Raw genomic sequence first — 23,848 nt, 5'->3', positions numbered from 1 at the left:
GGGCTGGGGATGTGATAAAGCACTCTGGGTGCAATCCTCAGTACCCCCCCCAAAAAAGTTTTGTTTTTGTTTCTATATTTTCAAGGCTGTAATATTTGTACTTAGCTCTTTAAAAGTTATGTTTTAGAAGACTATGTTAATGAGTTGAATATAATCCCTAAAAGACATCTCCCCAAATCATATTTCAAATATTTTAATTCAGAACTTTAGCACCATTCCGGAAATAGAAAGTTTTAGTACTGGAAACAACAAATAAATATTTGTTCTTGTATTAGAGCAAATTTACTTTGTTGCAGAAAATAAGAAAATAAATTAATAAAATTCTAATGATGGTATGCATTGTAGTTTGCATCTAATATGGTAAATAAAGGAGAAGTTTTATGAAAATGGACTGCTTCTGTCTACTGAGAAGTAAATCTTTTTGTTGTTATCTCAAATTGCAGATTTGTTTTAATTTTTTAATTTTATTTATTTATTTATTTATTTATGGTACTTGGGATTGAACCCAGTGCCCTGCCCCTGAGATACATTTCTGACTCTTTTTAGTTTTATTATAGAGACAGGGTCTCACTAAGTTACTGAGGCTGGCCTCAAACTTGTGATTCTCCTGCCTCAACCTCCTGAGTAGCTGGAATTACAGATGTGGGCATGCACAGCTGCAATTTTATTTTTCAAATACACAAGAACCTCATTTGGTTTGTTTGCTTAAGAAGTAAATCTTAGGGGTTCGGGCTGTAGCTCAGTGGTACAGCACTTGCCTAACATGCTTGAGGCACTGGGTTCAATCCTCAACACTACATAAATAAATAAAATAAAAGTATTGTGTCCATCTACAACAAAAATTTTTTTTAAAAAAGAAGTAACTCTCAGTGACCTCTATCAATTATTCTTTGACACTATGTTGAGCTTGGGAGGAAGAAGTCCTGAATTAGGTCATAAAGAGAAAGGAAGAAAGGTAGAAATATTATACAAAATATTATATCCAAAAAAATTCCCATTACATTTCAGAAGAATTTTAGGTGTTATGATTATATAGTCAGGATATAATCTGATTCTTCTGTACTATTATACAAGAAAGAAGTTTTGTGATCAGAAAGACTCAAAACTGGGAGACCGATGTGAGAAAATAAGATACTTCTATGGACAAAGCAAGTGCAACTTTTTTAAAATGCTTTCTTTCACACAGTGTACCTCTGAAAGAGGTACAGGTTTTGGAAGGACCCCAGCTCTTACAGAAGAAGTTATTTCATTAGGTAGTGATTTTATATTGAAAGAAATACCCTTCTATTGCCTTAGGAAAGAGCCAGCATTTGAAGGCGGGTTCAAGGCGTGCCAGGGGTAGTCCCCTCCCACAAGGGTACCTTCTTCCTCATTCCTGCCAGAGGACTGCTGGATCCCGGTCTGCAGGAAGGAGTTCTGTTTCCCATGCTGTCTGCATTCCTGCCTGTCCACTCCAACCGCTGAAGGGTCTCCACGATTTTAGGAAAAGGAAAAGGACCTCAGACCTTCCAGATCGCTTCCTCTTGCAGAAAACTTATTTGGCACAGGTAAGAAATATCATTCCTCTTTATTTGGAAACTCGAGTGTGGCAATTAGATATAAGCAAGCTAAAAATCCATCTATCAAGAGGAGTTTTAACTCCTTTCATATTGCTAAGACAGGCAGTCAGTACAACATAAGGAACTAAGCATAGTTAGAGCAGAAACTGTTAAGAGTTTCACCATAGGGCAGAGATTCTCCCAACTTTTTGGTCTCTTGCCTCCTCTACCCTCTTAAAAATTATTGAGGACCCTCAGGAGTTTTTGTTTATTTACTTTCTTAGTATAATTTACTGTACTAGAAAGTAAAATTTTGAAATGTAAAAATTAGTTACATAATAATTAATCTTAATAGTAAGCTTATCACGTTATCATAACTGACATTTTAAAATTAATGATAGCTATGTATGTGGAGGGGGATCCCAGTGTGAAAGAATGACTTTTTTTTTTTTTCACTTTTGCAAATCTCTTTAGTGTCTGCCTTTATAGAAAACAGAGGGACTCTTTTTTGCATTCAGTCTATGTCACATAGAATGTAATCTCTGGTAAATTCTTTTGTATCCTTGAGAGAGAATGACTGAGAAAAAAGATAAATCATATCCTAGAATTATTAGAATATAGCTTTGATTTTGCAAACCCAAGAATCATTGCTCTCAAGTGATAAAATAAATAAGCTTTTATTTAAAGGAAGTCTCAACTCCAAATTAATTATACTAAAAACAGGCAAATACTTGGCTGCAAGTATCTGTGACACCACCTTTAGGCTGGGCTACCATTGAAAATATTATGACATCCTCCAGGAGAATTCCATTTCACAGTACAGAAAGGACTGAATAAATCTCTCTATTTCAAAGTTGAATAACAAAAAATCAGGACCTCCTTAAACTCCTCTCTACTTTTTGCCCATGTTCAACTATATCAAGTTCTGTTAAATCCTCCTTCAAAATGTCTTTTTCCCCTACAGTGTGTTTTTTTATTGCTTATAAGACTAAATTCATACTTTTCTATATGACTTCCAAAACCCTCCATAATCTTGTGTTCACTTCATTACAGCAGAACCATTCCACTACAGTCAAAAACTGGATCCGTTCAGTCTACCACCCACAACCACATTGTTCTGGTTATCACATAAATGCTCTTCCCTGTCCCTCTCTGCCTACCAACTCTTAACCATGCCCTTCTCCCTCTGTTCAAATCTTGAGCATTCTTTGAGATTAAATTCAATTCTCCTTTTCATACAAGACCATTTCAACTCTATCAGTTCCACTTGACTTTTTACTTTACATCCACATTTAGTAGTCGCGTCTGTCTTGTATAATTGACTCTCTCGTTTCCTGATTCACCTTTTACTCTCACCTCTTCCACATCACCATCCACACATTCACAAGATGGCAGAGTTTTCAAAAGCAAAATGTCATAAAGAACTGAAAAGTTGGGTTTTGATCTTGTTGCTGTTGAGATGAAGCTCTACCTGATTGTAGGAAATTAATTATGTAGCATACTTCCTCATTGCATCCCACATTCATTCCAGAGAATTGGAATTCCACAGAAGGGCTCTAATAAAAACCTTTTAAAAAAAGAATTCCACAGAAAGGATAAACATAATCGTAGTAGCTTTTAAAATTCAAGGCATTTTTTACACTTAATCTGTGTTTTAAGTGCCTAGTGACTTAACAATGCTGGTTGTATAATAAGTAGTCAATAAATATATGTGCTGTGTTAGAATTATAAGGAAGAGGTTACTGGGGAATTTGCCACATATAAATGGTAGTTTCCTGGCAACCTTAACTAGGGTCTAGAATTGCAGACTGCTGGGGCCGGAAAAGACCTTCAAGCTTCACTATCCAACTTCTTTGTTGTCCAAATGAGGAAACTGAGACCCTCAGAGTCAAGTGACTTACCTCAGACGAAACTGGAACTCATGTGGTCCAATTTCTATCATGATATTCTGCCATCCATTCTCCTCTAGCTAGTTTTCAAAGGATTGACTTTATTTTTGCTTCAAAAAACCTCTTGTCACTACGTATTCCTGAGGGGATCTTTCCAAGATGGTTTTTAATTCCTTAAAAAAAAAAAAAAAAAAAAGTCAATAGCCTGAAAATCTTTAGATGCATGTACAAAACATTTTACCCAGTGGGAACCATAAGTTTTATAGACTAGAGTTGAGAAAGCAAAGCAAAGGAACATAGATAAGAAAAGATAAGAGAAAAATTAGGAAGAGTGAAGGACAAGAACACACTTGTAATCATAAATGCATTGAGATCTAATGAAGAAAGTGGTAAGAAAAAAACAAATAAATCCAAAGTGAACACAAGAAATGAAAAAGAACTGTCAGGGAAAAAAAGAAGGAAGAGAATATTTTTAAAAATCATTCTAATTTTTAAAAATTTATAGGCTCTCCTCATTTTCTTTCTCCTTGGCTTTTAGATAGAGGAAAAGTGTTTGGTTTTGGTTTTTGTTTTTTCCAGTACTGGGGACTGAACCTAGAGGTGCTATACCACTGAGCTACATCCCCAGTGATTTTTGTTTTTTATTTTGAGATAGGGCCTTGCTAAGTTGCCGAGGCTGGACTCAAACTTGGGATCCTCCTGCCTCGCCCTCCCAAACTGTTGGGATTACATACCATGCCCAACAGTGAAGGAAAAGTTTTAAGACAGAAAAAGGAAATTCTGTTAATACTTTCCATACTATTGTCTTGGCAAAAAGCAAACATTTATTCATTTAATATTTATTGAACTCCTACTATGTCGTGAGCTCTCCAGGTATTGAAGATTTGGGGGGAAAGAATGATATTTTCTAAAGAAATTCAGACTGAAACTAGGCAGACCTGTGTGGAATCAAAGTAATGTTAATTCAGGGTTGTAAGAGCTATTTCAGAGGCATGAACAGGGGTGAGAGGGAAGCGGGGTTCTGAGTAGAGAATGATTAGCTAGGAATGGAGGAGGAGTAAGGAAGGTTTTCCTAGTGGAGATATTAAGGCAGAGACTTAAAGGATGAAGGAAAGAAGAGTTTGGTGGAGGAACAAAACAAAACAAAACAGAAGAAGTCTAGTCTGGCAGGGGAATTACTCTGGCAACAATATGTAATGGGGGAGAGTCTGGAAGCAAGGGAACAGTCTATAAGTACTAAAATAGAAGATATAAAAAGTGTTGAGGCTTGATTTAAAACAGTCCTGGCAACGTGAAGAGATACCAAATTCTATAGACATTTCTGAAATCAGAATCTGGTGTTACCAGACGAGAAAAAGGTTAGCAAAGAAGTCAAGACTGACTCCCAGTGAAAAGTTACTTGGCAATGCTTTGGAAGGTAATTCATTAGCTATCATACCTTCCAAACTGGATTGGGAGCCCGAAATTGATTTTTGCAAGTTATGTATTCTCCAACAACTACCACACTCCCTCTTTATAACCAAACTTCCTGAAAGTAGTTTGTGATCACTGTCTTACTCCCCAGCCCCGCATTCCTTCCTAGGTCTTTGTCAACTTGCCTGCCGCTGCCTCCAGTTTGTTTGTATAAATTGCTCTGCAGTGACCAAAACTTCCTAATTGTCAAATTCAGTGAACACATTCAAGCTGATATCTAAATTATGGGCTCTGCAGCTTCTGAGTTCAAAGAGCCTCTCCTCAAAATTCCTGAGAGTCTTGGCTTCTGTGTCACATCTTTCTCTGGGATTTGCAAAGCTGAACTAAATGCTTCTCACTCAGGCTGTTTTTCTTCCTAGCTAATGAGGTAGTCAATCACTCAACAAATTGCCCAAGTCAGAAACTTTGAAGTCATCCTCAGTTCCTCCTCTTCCTTTTGACTCACAACCCATAATTAAAGAAAAAAAAAAAAAAAAATCTGCTGTTGAATTCACTACCTTAGTTTATGGTCTCATCAACTTCTAACTGTTAAAACTGCTTCCAGGGATGTTACTCAGTGATAGAGCACTTGCCTTTTAAGCGTGAGACCCTGGATTCAATCCCCAGCAACACAAAAAATTAATCACTGAAATTGCTTTTGAAGTTGCCTCTGTTCCAGAATTACCCAATGGAATCCATTCTCCACACTGCTACCAGAGTGAGCTCTTAAGTCATCAATGTAACTATGTTCTTCTCCTGTTTAAAATGTCATTGTTTTTTCAAGGAAAAAAAAAAAAGTTAAACCTCTTGAGTTTGTTTTTTTTTCCCCCACATATGTTAACTTTATTTAATTTTATTTTTACAGACTGCATTTTGATTCATCTATTTCTTTTTTATTAAAAATCATAAATTTACATAGGGCAATGCTGTTTGATTCATTCTGTTATTTTTTTTCCCTTCCCCCCATCTTTTCCCTCTATACAGTCCTTCCCTCCTCCATTCTTACCACCCTCCTTATCCCTAACCCTAAACCTAACCCTAACCCTAACGCTAACCCCTCCTACCCCCCATTATATGTCCTCATCCACTTATAAGCGAGATCATTCGTCCTTTAGTTTTTTGAGATTGGCTTATCTCACTTAGCATGATATCCTCCAATTTCATCCATTTGCCTGCAAATGCCATAATTTTATCATTCTTCATGGCAGAGTAATATTCCATTGTATATATATGCCACAGTTTCTTTATCCATTCATCAACTGAAGGGCATCTAGGTTGGTTCCACAATCTGGCTATGGTGAATTGAGCAGCTATGAACATTGATGTGGCTGTATCTCTGTAGTATGCTGATTTTTAAGTCCTTTGGGTATAGGCCAAGGAGTGGGATAGCTGGGTCAAATGGTGGTTCCATTCCAAGCTTTCTGAGGAATCTCCATACTGCTTTCCAGAGTGGCTGCACTAATTTGCAACCCCACCAGCAATGTATGAGTGTACCTTTTTCCCCACATCCTCACCAATACCTATTTTGAGCTTGGTTAAACGAAGCTTTTATAATCTGACTACCCTTCTGAGGTTTTTGTCAAGGCAACTACATTGCAAGTTCTGTTTCCTGTGAATTGAATTAAGCAAAATCAAACAAATGTAATATAAAAATAACAATCTTTGTAGGAAAATGGAAATAATGTGAATTCTTTCAAATTAGTTTATCTAAATTGACATAATATCAAGGCTGACAAGCCAAGTGATTTGTTAACTGTTAAACACGACCGTGCACATGGAAGTATCTCTTATGCCTGGTAGAATTATCTGCCTCCACATCAAAATCATATAAGTTAAGCTATTCTTTAAATATCTCAAAAGTTCTTAAGAAATCCAGATTATTATTGCACTATTTTTCCAACATAACAAGTTTAAATATTTCTATATCTGGTAATGATGTTATCAACATGTTAAACAGTATTATTACTGCTGTTCTAAAAACATCTCCAAATATTTAAGTTGGAACAAAAGTTAGACACATGCTATTGATACATAACATACTCCTATTATAGGTCTTTTTTTGTAAATATAAATATATATACACATATATTTAATTTGAATTTTTGAAAATGTTAGCTGTACTGTCAACTTTGGAAAAAGTATCCCAGTTTACCATGTTGAGTTGGCATTGTACATAAGTAACCATACTGGTCTAGAAATGTTAAATTTAATTTTTTTCCATTTGTACAGGGGTAACACACTGTATTAAATATGTAAGGTCTTATCTATGTGCGTTTGATTACAGAAACTAATAAAGTATTCTCTAAGTAATGGGAAAAAAAGTTAGATGCAAGAAAAAGAAATGTCAAAATACCACCATGGCAAGCTGTGTGGAGAGAGCATTCTAAAAACCAGTAGTAATCATACCTAGAAAGTAGACAAAAAAAAAAAAAAAAAAACGCATACACTTTGGTGGTGGTAGCATGCACTACTGGAATATCTCTTCCCATGCTCTTACATTTGTTCCCAAGGAAAAATAGTATCAAACTATGTGAGATCTTCAAAAACACATGCTTCTTGGAATGTGATTACACTTGCATTACTTATGATGAGGCCTCAAACAACCCTCCCTGCTTGCTAGCCTTTGTTTATAAGGTCCTTCTTTGTGGACACTCTCCCCTGGCCTTGAAAATACTGCCTCGGCTTTAAGGCTACACAGTCATCACTTCCTCTGAGAAACCTTCTCCAACACCACCAAATAGAGGGTCTCTTGTAAATTCAGCCCTTAAGTGTTCATTAAACTATGTAACTGTGTGTTTGTCTCCCTCATGAGCATCTGGGTCACTAGAGGACAGGAGCAAAGTTATAATCATGGGTGTTGCATCAGCTTCTGACCTCATACCTGATGCATAGCGGATACTCTCTGACTGAGGAAAGAGTTCAAAAAATATGTAGTAGAGCCAGCCGTGGTGCCATATGCCTATAATCCCAGCTACTCCAGAGGCTGAGGAAGGAGGATTTCAAGTTTGAGGCCAGCCTCAGCAACTTAGCAAGACCTTATCTCGTGGTTGGGGATTTAGCTCAGTGGCAGAGTGCTTGCCTAACACGTGCAAAGCCCTGAGTTGGGTCCTCAGCCCTGAAAAAAAAAAAAAAAAGAAAGGAGAAGAAAAAGAACGAAAGACCCTGTCTCAAAATAAAAAATAAAATAATTTTTTAAAGAAACTGAAGATATAGCTTGGCCAGAGAGCACATCTGGGTTCAATTCCCAGTACCGAGAAAAAAAAAAAAAATTCTATAATAATTACCTTATTCATAAGATACTTAAAAATAACTGTTTCCTTCTCTAAATCCATCCACTTACTAAGTACTTCAGTAAATACTAGTTAATTTAATCCAATTCCTGCCCATGCTGCTCAGTATATTTCAAGTGAATTTCTTCAGTAAATGTATGAATTATGTAATACTGAAGTAGAAAAGATCATTGTAGTCTTTATTTCACCAATTGATAAACAAACAAAATAGAGCCCCAGGATAACAAATGTCTGCCTTCTCAGTTCATGGAGCCGTTAACAAATGAATTCTGACACTGATAATAGGATTTGTGTTAAGTAATAAAGCTATAAAGATGAATAAAGAAAATGCCCTCATAGAATCTACAATCTAGCCATTATAATTCTTATTTTTAATCTTAAAGTTTATTTGGTTTTAGTAAAACAAATGTTTAGTCTTAGCTCAGAAAACTTTTTGTCATCTGCTTTATTATTTTTCCTTCAATCTCCTTTACCCCCCATTTTAAGAAATTAATTGATAATTCTAAATGATTTATCTTCATTTTATTTAAATTTAGCATTTTATTTATATAAAACACATTTAATAACTATTCACATTTGGATGTAAGGAACTGAACCTAGATGAAACTGTTAAATGCTGACCAAGTAACAAAGTATTTTAGGATAGCTTAATTTTGAATTGTTTTTTCAACTCAGTTTTAATTTCTTGCTTCCTCTAGTATATATGCTTGCTTGACCTCAGATTTTGCTGCATAAAAAAAAAAAGTGAGTCAGTTCTCTGTATATGATTTATATGTACTCCCCTATATGCCATTGTTTTGGTCAGTTTTCTATGACTATAACAGAATACCTGAGATTAAGTAGTTTATAAAGAAAAGAAATTTATTTTGGCTCATAGTTCTGGATACTGGAAAGTTCAAGATTGGGTAGCCATATTTGATGAGAGCTTCATGCCACTCCAACTCATAATAGAAAGAAGAAGGGCAAGTAAGCATGTGCTCAAGATACAAAACACAAATGATGGACTTACTTTAAGAACTCACTCATGTGAGAAAAGTACCAATCGGTTCACAGGAGCTCTGCCTTCATGACCCAAACACCTCACATTAGGCCCCACCTCCCAGCACTGCCACATTGGGGACTAAGCCTCAACATGAGTTTTGGTGGGAACAAACCGTAGCAACCATTGATGACTCTGATTTAGCTGCCCTGCTTGGAGCCCCAACTGTAACCACCCTCAGGGGCAGAAAGCACTGCTAAACTTCAGAGAAGAGCTTCCTGATCATTTTTGGGGTGTAGGAAAGTTCTAAGTTTCCTTTGAAAATCCAATATTTGAGTTTGTTGAAATAAAGTGGCCATTGATAGACTAACAGGAGAAAAAGCCATAACAGACTTACTAACAAGCTAGTGAAGCCTGTGGCCCCTTCTCAGAACAAATGTTTTTACATGCATAAAATTAAATACTTAAAATTAAAAAGAAACTCATTATATTAAAACTGAGTTACAACAATTTAATCAAAATTTAAAATATATGTGCTTCTTTATTAACAGATTAAACAAGATCTCTTGGTGAGACTAACTTCTGTAATTTCAAAGTAGTAAAGAGCTTAAACCATATTTCAAGATCTCTGTAACAATTGTAACATAACAGGAAATGTGTTTCTATTGGTGACAGTCACAGATGCCACTGATAATTCTGTGGTTTGTTTCCTACACGAATAATGGGAAGAATGCTGAATTTCAGTTAGAAGTTGGTGAGCATAAATATGTATTTTTCCCATCCAATTCACAGATTTCTCATACTTAGAACCCCTACTCCATGACAAAATACTGGAAGGATAAACACCATATTGGAGTGGGGTGAGGTGGGTAAGAGGAAAGAGCAAAAAGAAGCAATTAGAATTTTTTCCAAATTCTGTGTTATTTTATATTTTAACAGAAAGATCATATTTATGTATTACTTATGTAAAAATATGGTATAATCCAGACTCCACATCCAAAGCTGCTACTGCTGCTCAGGGAGGAAAAGACCATCAAATACCAGAACCTTTCAACCTTCTCTGACCCTGCCCCAAACCCCAGGTAGAAAAACTATTTTTATCATTGCCTCACCTTCACCACTTTGCCAGTGAAGTTGTGAACCTTTGGCTCCTCATTCATGGCAACCCATTGGTTGTAAGACAGGGATGATCCAGTCCCTAGGTAAAGGACAGGATTAGATGTGTTTCTGGCATCCTCATAAGTAGTATGTTTATAAGAATATGTTTTTTATTACCCAAGGAATAGTAGGACAATAATTCAGCTCAATTTTGAGCCATTTGTCCACAATAATATTGTTTAATGCAAAACTTCTTTCTTTATTCCAAATATCTGATGATTTTTAAGAGAATGTTTAAATGTGGGTACTCATACTGAGCGATAAATGACTTCTGAATTTGTATCAAGGTATTACTAAAAGTTTTCTTTTATATAAAAAGAACAATCATTGTCTCTTAACAACAGATGGCTCTTTGCTTCCATTAGGAATAAAGATGGCTGCTGCACCTACAGAAGATAATTGCATCAACCTTATGGAAATGATATTTGTTGGTGATACACTTTACTTCAGAGGTCAGTCGTAAAGCAAAATACGTCAAATGGAGCTCAGATAAATGTATTCAACTAGAAAAGTCGTGAGGTAAACTATTGAGTGATTTCTTTTTGTCACCAAATTCCATTGTAATATTAATATCTCTCTTCTCTCAAAAAAAATTGAACCTCTAGAAATTAACCATAATACTTCCAAGGTCCCAGTACTAGTTCCTAGCACATGTCTTAGCACTTTAATTATCAGTAACCCACTCTCAAGGTGGCAGCAGGTGAACATCCTGCAAATCCCACAAAACTGGGTATCTTGAAGAAATACTGTATACCAAAGCAAATTGGCAGATTATGAAATCCCCTGAGTATAGAACTTTGTAAGTTATACCATCTTATATAAATGTATTTGATAAAAATTCATTCTTATGATTAATCTTTCATGGGCAATTTGACTTCAATAGAAAGTTTAGCTTTATTTGAAAGCTTCATAAAAAGTCCATAGGTGACTTTGCATTTAAACAATAAATTGAAGAATAAAACCTATGACTTTAAAATTTCTTTTTAGCTATGTATTAAAATTGATAAATCCTAAACATAAGTTTTAAATCTAACTTACCTAGGAACACATTAAGTCTAGTGAGCTTCAATTTATCAGCCTTTTGAATAATTATACAATATTTCTGATGGAGGGCAACACAAGGTCACCAGTAAAACATATGTTAAAGACAGGAGCAGAACAGAGTCGTCAAAGGGTAGGGTAAGAGGAAATTCTGTGTAGAAATATATAATTTAACATATTTTTTCTCCTTTTTCTCTCCCTTAGCTGAAGACGATGGTAAAGTATAAATATATTTCTTTTTATTTGTAAAATAGATAGCTGCCTTTGGCACATCCACATCACTCTTGTCAGCTGGGAGACACTGTCCACATGCTACCAACCTATTTGGGAAGCCATCGTTCCTCAGAGAAATGTGGATTCAATAGCACAGCATAGGAATGAAGATGACCATAAGGAATACAAAAACAGAACCATTATGAAATCTGCTTCCTGCACCTTAGGAAACTTCTAGCTCTTAGGAAGCTACAAAGTCGACCTTGCCTATTACACAGGTCCTAAGATCATCAGAGATGCATGGATTCTCTGGAGGATACAGGAAAAGGAGACCAATGCATGAGAATTGTCTAAAATCAGAACCTCCCTTCTTAAACCTCCTCTCTCAGAAATGCTTTGGGAAGGAGCCTGGGAGGCTCCCATGGAAAGAGTACTCTGAAAGTCAGGAACCTAGGGATGGGTGGTGTAAGCAGACCACAGTCAAAGGCCAAGCTATGAAAGGAAGCATGGCATATATGAGGAACTAAGGGTAATTCAGGATGGGAGTAGAGTGGGAGGAGGAGGAGGATGACAGAGGCCAGTGAGAAATAGGGTGCAGATTAAGAAGTTCTCCTATTCCAAGGTAAGGAATTTGGACTTTGTCTCGGGGGTAATAGAGATTTACTAAGCACCGAATAGCTAGGATACAAATTAGGTTGTCATAATAAAGATACCCACAAGTATAGTAGCTGAATAAGAGAAAATATCTCTCTCAAATGAAGTTCAAGTAGGAAGCCATTTATATGGCTGGATGCAGCCTGATGACACTGGAATCTCAAATTCCTTCTTTCCTGTTACTCTATCATCCCCTAGTTATTGAACTCATTCTTAAGATTCAGAATCATCCTACTTCCAGGTCTACAACCCAGTTATCAAGAAAGGTCACTCAGGAAGACCAGCCCATTCTTTTTAAAGGCTCTACTTGGAAGCTATACACACCAATTCCATGCATATTCCATTGACTAGACACATGGCCACACCAACTGCAAGGAAATCTGGAAAATATATTTTTATTCTGGGTGACCATGTGCCTCATTAGAATTCAGGGATAATATGATCATCTTCTAAAATACCCTTCTAGCTTCAATATAAAGAACTGATGGTGCAGGATGAGGATGTGGGGGATTAAAAAAAAAAAAAAAAAAAAAAAAAAAAGGAAGATAACAGTTAAGGGACTGTTATTTTAGTCCCTAAGCAAAATGGTGTGGAGTGACAATGAGGAGCTGCAAATGGATTTTAGAAATACTTGAAAAAACCAATAGGACATTGTTTGGGGTTAGATTTGGAAGGGGATATAGACTAAGGCAAAAAAGGTGATCCTATGTCCCCCCCATCACCACCACTGGACCAGAAAGCATCAATTAGGTTTTGCAGCAGGAAGTTTGGTGATCTTAGTGAAAGCAGTTTGATGGAGAAATGGAGGCAAAGGCAGATTTCAATAGGTAGAAGAGTAAATGGAAAGAAATGATAAAGACAGTTCTTGCCAGAAGCTTGGCTGTTAAAAGAGAGAAAGTAGGCGACAGTTGTACAGTGGGGTCCACTTGGAGGCATTTTCAATTTACGTTTTCTGATTATGAAAATAATGTGTTCATGTATGATGTGTCAAAATGCATTCTACTGTCATGTATAACTAATTAGAACAAATTTAAAAATAATGTGTTTATTATTATTTTGACAAATGAAAATTTCTGGCCCTTGATTTTCAAGGCTGCATGGTGCAACACGGTGCTTGGTACCTTCAACAGCAGCACTCAGCAGCCAGGCTTGGAGTTTTGTAGCAGAAAGATAAACGAATTCAAGATGTAAAATACCAACATAAAATAGATAAAACGAGATTTGACTGCATAGGGAAGGAAAGGAAGACAGAAGAAGATTAGGGAGGAAATAGGAAACTCAGGACACTGAAGGATTTAGTGACGTCTGAGAATCTGTATAGTTGCAATAAACAGGAGACTGATCAAAAGTGGATATTTGAAGTGAACATTTTAGAGGGTGGTTCTGAGCAGTAACAGGCACCAGTGAGCCTTTGGAAGCCAGTTAAAAAAAAACAGTCAACTTGATCATAACCACTTCTGGTACAGAAGACTGTAATCATTATTGAAAACAGAAATGTACAGTGTGTCTATTTGTACACATAGAAAAATATATTTTAATAAAATTGAATGTATGTTGTAGACAACCTGGAATCAGATTACTTTGGAAAGCTTGAACCTACAGTCTCAATCATACGAAATTTGAATGACCAAGTTCTCTTTGTTAATCGGGGAAAGCAACCTGTGTTTGAAGATATGCCTGATTCTGACTGTTCAGGTATGTTTTTTCATATTTCCAAATTCAGAGATGATTATTGATTTCTTCTCATTCCATTTTACTGCCTACATCTTTCTATACCAGATCCCATCCTTAGATGAAAAGTCATGGAAGTAATAATAATTTCACTTATAAAACACTTTGTGGGCATCCATGTTTTTTAGTTAGGTGAAAAATTGGATCTAATAAACACATTGCTAGAGTTTAGAGCATTCTACACCTACATTTGGATCACCAATCCCTTCATTTTAATTGAAGTAACTGTATAAGGTCTCTATAGAGTTGGATCCTTAATCCTTGCTGGTTATACTGAAAATAGCAATAATATTTGATAACATTTTAAAACTCGAAATTAAAAATTAATTTGCAAGCATTTCAAATGAATCAGTCTTCCACCAGAAACTTCTAGGATTGTCTTAGAAAATGAGAAAGTTTACTGAATCTCCCAAGGATATGAATTCCAAATATCAGAGTTTGGGGCCAGGTTGAAGTAGTGAATGTGCATTCTTGAAAACTACTGAATTTATACCTTAATAAATATATTTTAATAGTCTACTTTGCATTCAAAAGCTAAAGACAATCTTAGAATTCAGAATCTCTTTAACATGTTCAAGAAGTTGTCACATATGTGTGGTAACATACATTTAAATGTGTTTTAAAGAGGCCTGGAATACAGATCAATAGTAGAATGCTTGCCTTGCATGCACGAGACTCTGGGTTCCATCCTGCAACAACAGCTACAATAACAAAAAATCTTTTAAATGTGTTTAGAAAATCTGGCTAGCTGTGTGTAGTCTCCTTCTGCTGTCTGGTCAAATCTCAGAGTGCAGAATTGGCAGTGGGTCTATGGACTAATTGTTGGTTAAATTTCCAAAATATCAATGTGCAAACATTCTGCTAACTAATGTTCTCATTTACTATTGTTTATTTTAGATAATGCACCCCAAACCATATTTAAAATATACATGTATAAAGATAGCTATGCCAGAGGTTTGGCTGTAACTATCTCTGTGAAGTGTGACAAAATTTACACTCTTTCCTGTGAGAACAAAATTATTTCCTTTAAGGTAAGACTGAACCTGACTTTGTTTTTAGTCATATTAATGGATGAAATTAGAAAAGTCGAATATCCTCAGTCCAGCCTTTGATCTTAAGCAAAAAGAGCAAGAAACAGAACCATTGAGATGGATACTTAACAAAAAATTGTCAAACTCTTCAACCTCTTGTGATAACACTATGGTTTTTCTGAGCCTGTCACAGAATGTAGAGGCACACTTGTTTTATAACCTGGGTGTCTTAATAACCAGCCTACATACAAATAGTAGTATAGAATAAATATGTGAATTATAAATTCATTTAATAATAGCATATGACTTTCTAGATAAACTCTTGCTATATTCATTGAAACTAATTGTCTTAGAAATCTACTTTATAAACTATGATGATAACATTTTAATGCCTAATTATTCTGTTCTTGCTTCTTAGCCTAAGTCTTAGGCACGTTCTTCAGTTTTTCAACTGATGTATCCTATTTTTAACATTAAACTTAATTCAATAAAATTAATATCAACTATAAAATAATGCTGTGATTATCTCAAAGCCAAATATAAAATATTTCTTGTCATTACTTTTTTCTCTATTATTCTCCATTATTCTGTACTATTTTTCTGTTTTCTGTATCATTATTAGATAAACAACCATTTTAACTATAGCTCGATCCTGACCTAAGAAAATTCCTTTCCAATGAGAGTAGCAAGAGGTTGCTGGCAAACTGACAGTGCTTTAAAGGAGAAGTCCATGTTATAAAGACTCTATCTGGGGGTCGGGTTGTGGCTCAGTAGTAGAGTGCTTGCCTAGCATGTGTGAGGCACTGGGTTCAATCCTCAGCACCACATAAAAAAATGAATAAATAAAATAAAGATTTAAAAAGTGCTTAAAAAAAAAAAAAAAGACTCTGTCTGAGTGGGAGTTTTCAAACGAAGAACCGTTGTCAGACTCACCAGTCCCCACTGAAAAAAGTTTGGGTATGACCTTGGTGGAGAGGCCAAGGAGTAACCTGAGAAAGGAAAAAATGAAAAAAGAAAAAAAAAGCTATTTTAAAATATAATCCAAGTAAGGAGAGTGTCTGTGCACCAGATAAAGCCTCCAGAAAAATCCCCGAGCTATTCCCTTCTAACTAGAGTGCACCCCTTCAGGCAGCAATTTAAGAGTCCCTGTTCCAGAAGCTCAGTTATCATATTGGTATTTGAGGTCTGGAATGACAGGGCAGAGTAGAAAACATAAAGCATGCTAACTGAACAAGAGAATCAGAAGGGAAGGAGATGGCCAGTCTCAGGCTCTGTGGGTAGAAGAAAACTACTTCACCTGCAGTGGCAGATTCAGAATCTGAGATAATAGTGATTTGCACATGAATTTTTGTTGGGAAAGATTGACTAGAAATGCTTGGAATGTAGTAGGAATTGGGACAAATCCAGGTTTAGGGGACCCTGAAGCTTATATAATTTTGGTGACCCCTTTAAAGAAAGAAAATATAAAATTATCAAAGGCATAAACTACAATTCATTTAAATTTTTTTAAAAATAAGGGCCTTAGGCCATGTGAGCACTGTGGTGCAGACCTATAATTCCAACAACTTGATGACCAGGACAGGAGGATAGCAAGTTCCAGGCCAGCCTTGGCAACTTAATGAGACCCAGACTCAAAATTAAAAAAAAAAAAAAAAAAAAGGGAAGGGGGAGGAGAGAAGAGAGGTGAGGTGGGAGGAGTAGGCTAGGACCAGTATTAGCTCCTGTCCTTTAATCCCTTTTCCTCCACTAATAATGATCTTAGTTGTGGTTACTCTAAAATAGGTTCTAGATAATAAGACATACCTGGCTGCCATTTTATGCTCACTCTTCTGTGTTACTTATTAGCTCTGAAGTTCTTTGAGCAAGAACCTTTACAACACCAAGAGGATTTTGCTTCAAGAATTACTGTCAGCATCTATTTCTTACCTATACATTCAGACTTCATAGTGAAATCAGGAAAGATATAAAAGAGCGGATGTTAGGTCCAGCTTAACTTCACCTGCATCCAATTCATCCTTCCTCATGTAAAGAATCCTTGGCCCTTAGAGCACATGTTTTACCAGGTACACTTTCCAAGTTGAGGTTCTCCAAGGTCACTATATTCATTTGCTGTGTACCTTCCCTGGGACGGCTTTAAGTGGCCAAGACCAAGACTCAGGAAAATCCCAGGGATTTTCTTGTCTCACTTCTGAAATGTAACACTGAAAAATAATTAAAGAGATCACCTATTTTATCCACACTCCCACTTTCAACAATAACTTTCCATGCTAGGTCTGACCTAACAAGTTCATTTCCCTCTGTAATACAGTTTTTTTATATTTTGGTTAAGAATTATTTCTTACTTATATGTTAGACTTCAGCTTAGTCCAGATTGATTTCTGCAGTTTAAGGTATCTTCCTAAATTTTTACTATAGACAACTGCAAAAGAAGACACAATGACAGAACTAATTTATGCTGTTATCAATTCAGGATCCCCACTTGGTAAAGGAAAAGGTTATATAATTAAGTTGGAAGTACTCATCCCCACCAGTGCTCTAGAGTCTTTAAGCCATCTTATGAGAAAGACGGATGGATGCTATTTTAATTCTTAAAGTTTATTCATCAGCCCCTATGATCATGGGAATCTTTGCTACTATGGGCTCAAAATTTAGTCCAAAATGTCTACTGGTTCCAGGATTAACATGGAAGAAACTTGGGCAGTCCCCACATTTTCTAGTCCATGCTGAATAGTAAACATGATGAAATAATAGGAAATGTACAGGCACTACTTATGGTTAGATGACCAGCAGGATTGTAGTTCCAAGTAATCTAACCATTCCTCACAAGACCCTGTCCTGTGGCTGAAAGATACAGGAATCAATAGGGGCACAGCCCAGCCAAGTAGGCTATATTCATGATAAAAATTCAAGACCACTCTGAACCAGCATGCTTGACAGGGAAATAGTCAAGGGCTGTTGACCGAGTCAGTATAGCAGGGATGTACAGGACCTAGCCTTGGAACAACTATTGTATCTAATTATAGTAAAGTGTAGTTCCACTCCACTGAAATAAGAGGTTGAGATTTTTGGTATTTCCTGCCACTCAGAATTGACTCAGATACTAGGGCTATTTAAGTTTATAGAAGAATGGTTTTTCAGCTTTTTGTCACTATAACCAAAATGCCCCACAAGAACAACCTAGAGAAGAAAAAGTTTATTTTGGCTCACAGTTTTTGAGGTTCAGTTCATGGTTGGCCAGCTCAATTGCTCTGAGTCTGAGGTAGGCAGAACATCCTGGCAAAAGTTCATGGTTGAGGAAAAATTACTCAGCTCATGGCAGCTAGGAAGCAGGGGGCTGAGGCAAAGCACCAGGGACAAAATATAAACTCCAAAGGCACACCCCCAGTGACCTACTTCCTTCAGCCACACCCTTTCTGTCTATAGTTACCACCCAGTTAGTCTGTTCAATCTTTCTTATGGTTCTTGGGATTGAACCCAGGGTTTTGTGCATGCTAGGCAGTTATTCTACCACTGAGCCAAAGCCCCAGCCCTGTCTATTCAAATTATTAATCTACTTAATGTGTTAATTCACTAATTAAGTTACAGTTTTCATAATCTAATCATTTCACCTCTGATCATTTTCTACATTAACAGGAGCTTTGGGGGTACACCTCATAAGCTATAAGAGAAGAGGTCATCAGTATCTTTAGATGTGAATAGCTGGAGAGGAAATGTTATTAGCCCAAAAAGGTGTGTTTGCCAGAACTCCATTTCATCTTAAGCAGATGTGGAGTCCACTTAAGGGAAATGGAGAGAAGGATGCTATCCAATGATAGGGAAAACAAGAAGTCTGGATGTAGATGTGCATTCATGATGGAAAAGAGTCAGAATGGGAGGACAGATACTAAAGAGAAGAGATCAATACTTATACATTTAGAGTTTTTTTTTTTCTTAACTTTCAAGAAGAAAAACTACTTTAGTTCTGTTCAATAGGATACTTCTAAATAAACTGCACATATTCAAATTGTCCTATAAAAGTTAACTTTTTTTTTTTTTTCTATAGGAAATGAATCCTCCTGATGACATTAATGAAACAAAAAGTGACATCATATTCTTTCAAAGAAGCGTTCCAGGACATGATGATAAGATAAAATTTGAGTCTTCATTGTATGAAGGATACTTTCTAGCTAGTAAAAAAGAGAAAGACCTTTATAAACTTACTTTGAAAAAACAGGATGACTATGGGGATAAATCTGTAATGTTCACTGTTCTAAACAAAAACTAAAAATTAAAATTTGTTTTCTGGGTTTTTTGTTTTTTAGAAAGATTATAAGAATTTATGGGCTTTATCAGAGTCCTTTGTGTTGCTACAGCAAAATACTTGAGACTGGGTAACTTATAAAGTAAAGAGATTTACTTGGCTCGTGATTCTAGTGCTGGAGGATCAGAACGCATGTTGCTAGCATCCTGCTAAGGGCTCCCCTGACTATGTCAAAACATCATAGAGAAGTGGAAGAGAAATAGCCATATGAGGAAGGTGCCAAACACATGGATTGGACTCACTTTATAATAACCCACTCTTGAGAGGGTTTCCAAAGCAGGACCTTCATGATCTAACCACTCCCCACCAAACCCACCTTTAAGGTTCTACTGCCTCAATTTTATTACATCAGGGACCAAAAGCTTATAGCATGAACCTTTAGGAAACAAACCATATGGAAACCATAGCAAGCCTATACTTGTAGTGATGAAATAAAATTAACAATGATCTCAAAATGCATAATTAAAAAATGAGTAAGTGGTGCCTAGGGATGAACATAGCTTAGTAGTAGAACACTTGCCTACACATATGAGACTCTGGGTTTGATCCCAGCACTATAATAAAAATAAATAAATAAGTGGGTTGGGGGTGGAACTCAGTGGTAGAGCACTTGCCTAGCATGTGTGTGACCCTGGGTTCAGCCCCGAGTACTGAAAAAAGAAAAAGAAAAAAAAAAAAAAAAGGTGCTTACAGAATTGGTTTACCTAAGTGAATAAAATATTTGTATAATGTAAAAAAATTAAAATACATACAACATTGTGCTGGGCCTGGTGGCATACTCCTATAATCCCAGCAGATCAGGAGGCTGAGGCAGGAGGATCTTGAATTCAAAGCCAACCTCAGTAAAAAGCAAGGTGTTAAGCAACTCAGTGAGATCCAGTCTCTAAATAAAATACAAAAAAGGGCTGGGGATGTGGTTCAGTGGTTGAGCACCTCTGGGTTCAATCCCCAGTACCAAAAAAACTTTAAAAAAAAAATACATACAACATTACGGTTGGCACGCACATTGTACTCAATAGAATTATTTTGAATCTTTTGGGTTATTGAGCCTAATGATGAGAAATATTGATATTTTACTTTTTTGTTGGGGGGAGGGAGGCTGGATATTGAACTCAGGGTACTTTACCACCGAGTTACATCCCCAACCCTTTTGGTTTTTATTTTGAGACAGGCTCCCACTCAGTTGCCAAGACTGCCCTGGAACTTCCAATCTTCCTCCCTGGGCACTGAAGTTGCTAGGATTACAGGTCTGTACCACAGATCTGCCCTTAGATTTTCTAATTTTAAAAATATCCTTAGAGCTATTGAACTTTCTGGGACACTTCACTTGACAAGTTTCTGAATTTCTTCTGAAGTCAGGATATCATTAAAAGTCAGTTTGAAATGAGGAGAAGGGGAGAAAAACTCAAATTACTAAAATTTGTGATGAAAAAGGAAATATCACAACACACTACTGAAATACAAAACATAATTAGAGACTATTTTGAAAATCTATACTCCAACAAAATAGAAAATCTCAAAGACATCGACAGGTTTCTAGAGACATATGATCCACCCAGACTGAATCTGGAAGCCATACACAATTTAAATAGATCAATTTCAAGCAATGAAATAGAAGAAGACATCAAAAGCCCACCAATCAAGAAAAGTCCAGCACCAGATTCTCAGCTGAATTCCATAAGACCTTCAAAGAAGAACTCATTCCAATACTCTTCAAAGTATTCCATGAAATGGAAAAGGAGGGAACCCTCCCAAACTCATTCTAAGAAGCTAATATCACCCTCATACCCAAACCGGACAAAGACACATTGAGGAAAGAAAACTTCAGACCAATAGCCCTAATGAACATAGATGCAAAAATTCTTAACAAAATTTTAAAAAATTACATACAAATACATATTCAAAAGATAGTACCCCATGATCAAGTGGGTTTCATCTCAGGTTTGCAAGGCTGGTTCAACATCCAAAATCAATAAATGTCATTCACCACATCAACAAGCTTAAAGATAAGAATCATATGATTATTTCAATAGATGCAGAAAAAGCATTTGACAAAATACAACACCCCTTCATGCTCAAAACACTAGAAAGAATAGGGAGAGTAGGAACATACCTCAACATTGTAAAGGCTATCAATGCTAAGCCCATGGACAACATCATTCTAAATGGAGAAAAACTGAAAGCATTCCCCCTAAAAACTGGAACAAGACAGGGACCACTTTCACCACTTCTATTCAACATCATCCTTGAAACTCTAGCCAGAGCAATTAGACAGACCAAAGAAATTAAAGGAATATGAATAGGAAAAGAAGAACTCAAAACTATCACTATTTGCCCAGGACATGATTCTATAGTTAGAGGAGCCAAAAAATTCCACCAGAAAACTTTTAGAACTCATAAATGAATTCAGTAAAGTAGCAGGATATAAAATCAATGCTCATAAATCTAATGCATTTTTATTCATAAGTGATGAATTCTCTGAAAGAGAAATTAGGAAAACTACCCCATTCATAATACCCTCAAAAAAAAAAAATACTTGGGAATCAATCTAGGTAGAGGTAAAAGACCTCTACAATGAGAACTACAGAACACTAGAGAAAGAAATTGAAGAAAACTTTAGAAGATGGAAAGATCTCCCATGAATAGCCAAAGTGAAGACCCAAAATAGCCAAAGCAACCCTTAGCAGGAAAAGTGAAGCAAATGGTATCACAATACCAAACCTTCAACTATACTACAGAGCAATAGTAATAAAAACAGCATCGTATTGGTACCAAAATATACAGGTAGACCAATGGTACAGAACAGAGGACACAGAGACAAACCCACATAAATATAGTTTTCTCATACTAGACAAAGGTGCCAAAAACATACAATGGAGAAAAGATAGCCTCTTCAACAAATGGTGCTGGCAAAACTGGAAATCCATATGCAGCAAAATGAAACTAAACCCCCATCTCTCACCCTGCACAAAACTCAACTCAAATGGATGAAGGGCCTTGGAATTAGACCAGAGACCCTGCCCCCAGTAGAAGAAAAAGTAGGTCCAAATCTTCATCATGTCGGTTTAGGACCAGACTTCCTTAACATGATTCCAAAGCACAAGAAATAAAAGCAGGAATCAATAATTGGGATAGATTCAAACTAAAAAGTTTTTTCTCAACAAAGGAAACAATCAATAATGTGATGAGAGAGCCTACAGAGTGGGAGAAAATCTTTGCCATACACACTTCAGATAGAGCACTAATCTCCAGAATCTATAAAGAACTCAAAAACTTTATGATAAGAATACAAATAACCCAATCAATAAATGGGCTAAGGGAATGAGTAGATATTTCACAGAAGAAATTCTACAAATAATCAACAGATATATGAAAAAATGGTCAACATCTCTAGTAATAAAAAAAATGCAAAGATTTCATCTCACCCCAATTAGAATGTCTATTATCAAGAATACCAGCAACAATAAGTGTTGGCAAGGATGTTGGCATAAAGGTACACTCATACATTGCTGGTGGGGTTGCAAATTAGTGCAGCCACTCTGGAAAGCAGTATGGAGATTCCTTAGAAAACTTGGAATGGAACCACCATTTGACCCAGCTGTCCCACTCCTCGGCCTATATCCAAAGGACTTAAAATCAGCATACTACAGTGATGCAGCCACTTCAATGTTCATAGCAGCTCAATTCACAATAGCTAGATTGTGGAACCAACCTAGATGCCCTTCAATAGATGAAGGAATAAAGAAACTGTGGTATATATACATAATGGAATATTATTTAGCCCTAAAGAAGAATAAAATTATGGCATTTGCAGGTAAATAGATGGAGTTGGAGAATATCATGCTAAGTGAAATAAGCCAATCCCCAAAATCCAAAGGTTGAATGATCTCTCTGATAAGTGAATGATGATACATAATGGAGGGTTGAGGGGAGGAAAGAATGGAGGAAGGATGGGTAGTATAGAGGAAAATGAGAGGTGGGGAGAGGGTAGGAGGAAGGAAAAATAATAGAATGAGACAAACATCATTACTCTATGTACATGTATGATTACACAAATGGTGTGATTCTACTTGGTGTACAACCAGAGAAACGAAAGTTGTACCCCATTTGTGTACAATGAATCAAAATAAAATTTTTAAAAAGTCAGTTTGATTCTGAATCCAGCAACATAAAAAAGGATCATATACTCCTACCAGTGTCATTCATCCCAGAAATTCAAAGATAGTCTAACATCCTAAAATCAATTAACACAATTTACATATAATAGAGTGAAGGATTAAAAGCACATTATTGTATCAATAGATTCAGAAAAAAGGATTTGACAAAATCTAAACCATAATAAGAATTCTCAACAAACTTGAAAGAGAACTTCCTCAATGTGATAATTGTCATCTATAAATACCTATAACTAACATCATACTGAATACTTTCCCCCTGAGATCAGGAGTATGCAAGCATGTCAGATCTTATAGCTTCTATTCAGTGTTATACTGGAGGTTCTAGTCAGTGCAACTTGACGAGAGAAAGAAATAAAGGCATCAAGATTAGAAATGAAGTTTTTATTTGAAAATG

At 36.2% G+C, this 23,848-nt stretch overlaps 2 protein-coding genes across 3 annotated transcripts in view; one reads left to right on the top strand and one right to left on the bottom strand.

Moving 5' to 3' along the window:
- Positions 1–23,848, bottom strand: part of TEX12 (testis expressed 12) — a 75,609-nt gene that overhangs the window by 7,869 nt on the left and 43,892 nt on the right. Inside the window, exon 3 of the mRNA XM_079101674.1 lies at positions 10,261–10,346. Coding sequence (XP_078957800.1) covers positions 10,261–10,346 — 86 coding nt within the window. The remainder of the gene's footprint in view (positions 1–10,260; positions 10,347–23,848) is intronic.
- On the top strand, positions 1,408–19,260 carry IL18 (interleukin 18). 2 transcript variants are annotated; one of them, XM_079101666.1, is made up of 6 exons: positions 1,408–1,547; positions 10,088–10,230; positions 10,672–10,758; positions 13,775–13,909; positions 14,843–14,976; positions 19,019–19,260. In XM_079101666.1, the coding sequence occupies exons 3-6, from the start codon at positions 10,680–10,682 to the stop codon at positions 19,238–19,240; spliced, it is 570 nt and encodes a 189-aa protein (XP_078957792.1). In that variant the 5' UTR covers positions 1,408–1,547; positions 10,088–10,230; positions 10,672–10,679; the 3' UTR covers positions 19,241–19,260. The 2 variants fall into 2 exon arrangements, with proteins under 2 accessions (XP_078957792.1, XP_078957791.1); XM_079101665.1 differs by lacking the exon at positions 10,088–10,230 and having other exon boundaries at positions 1,409–1,547.

This window comes from Sciurus vulgaris (genome assembly GCF_902686455.1).
Source record: "Sciurus vulgaris genome assembly, chromosome: 11".
Taxonomy (NCBI): Eukaryota; Metazoa; Chordata; class Mammalia; order Rodentia; family Sciuridae; genus Sciurus; species Sciurus vulgaris.
Note: the sequence above shows the minus strand (reverse complement) of the source record. Positions and strands in the feature narration are given on the sequence as shown.

Bases quoted from the DNA above. Each gene is read 5' to 3' on its own strand.
- IL18 (XM_079101666.1), top strand. From the start codon at position 10,680: ATGGCTGCTGCACCTACAGAAGATAATTGCATCAACCTTATGGAAATG. The intron at 10,759-13,774 runs GTCAGTCGTAAA...TGTATGTTGTAG, and splicing joins TGATACACTTTACTTCAGAG to ACAACCTGGAATCAGATTAC. The intron at 14,977-19,018 runs GTAAGACTGAAC...TTTTTTCTATAG, and splicing joins ACAAAATTATTTCCTTTAAG to GAAATGAATCCTCCTGATGA.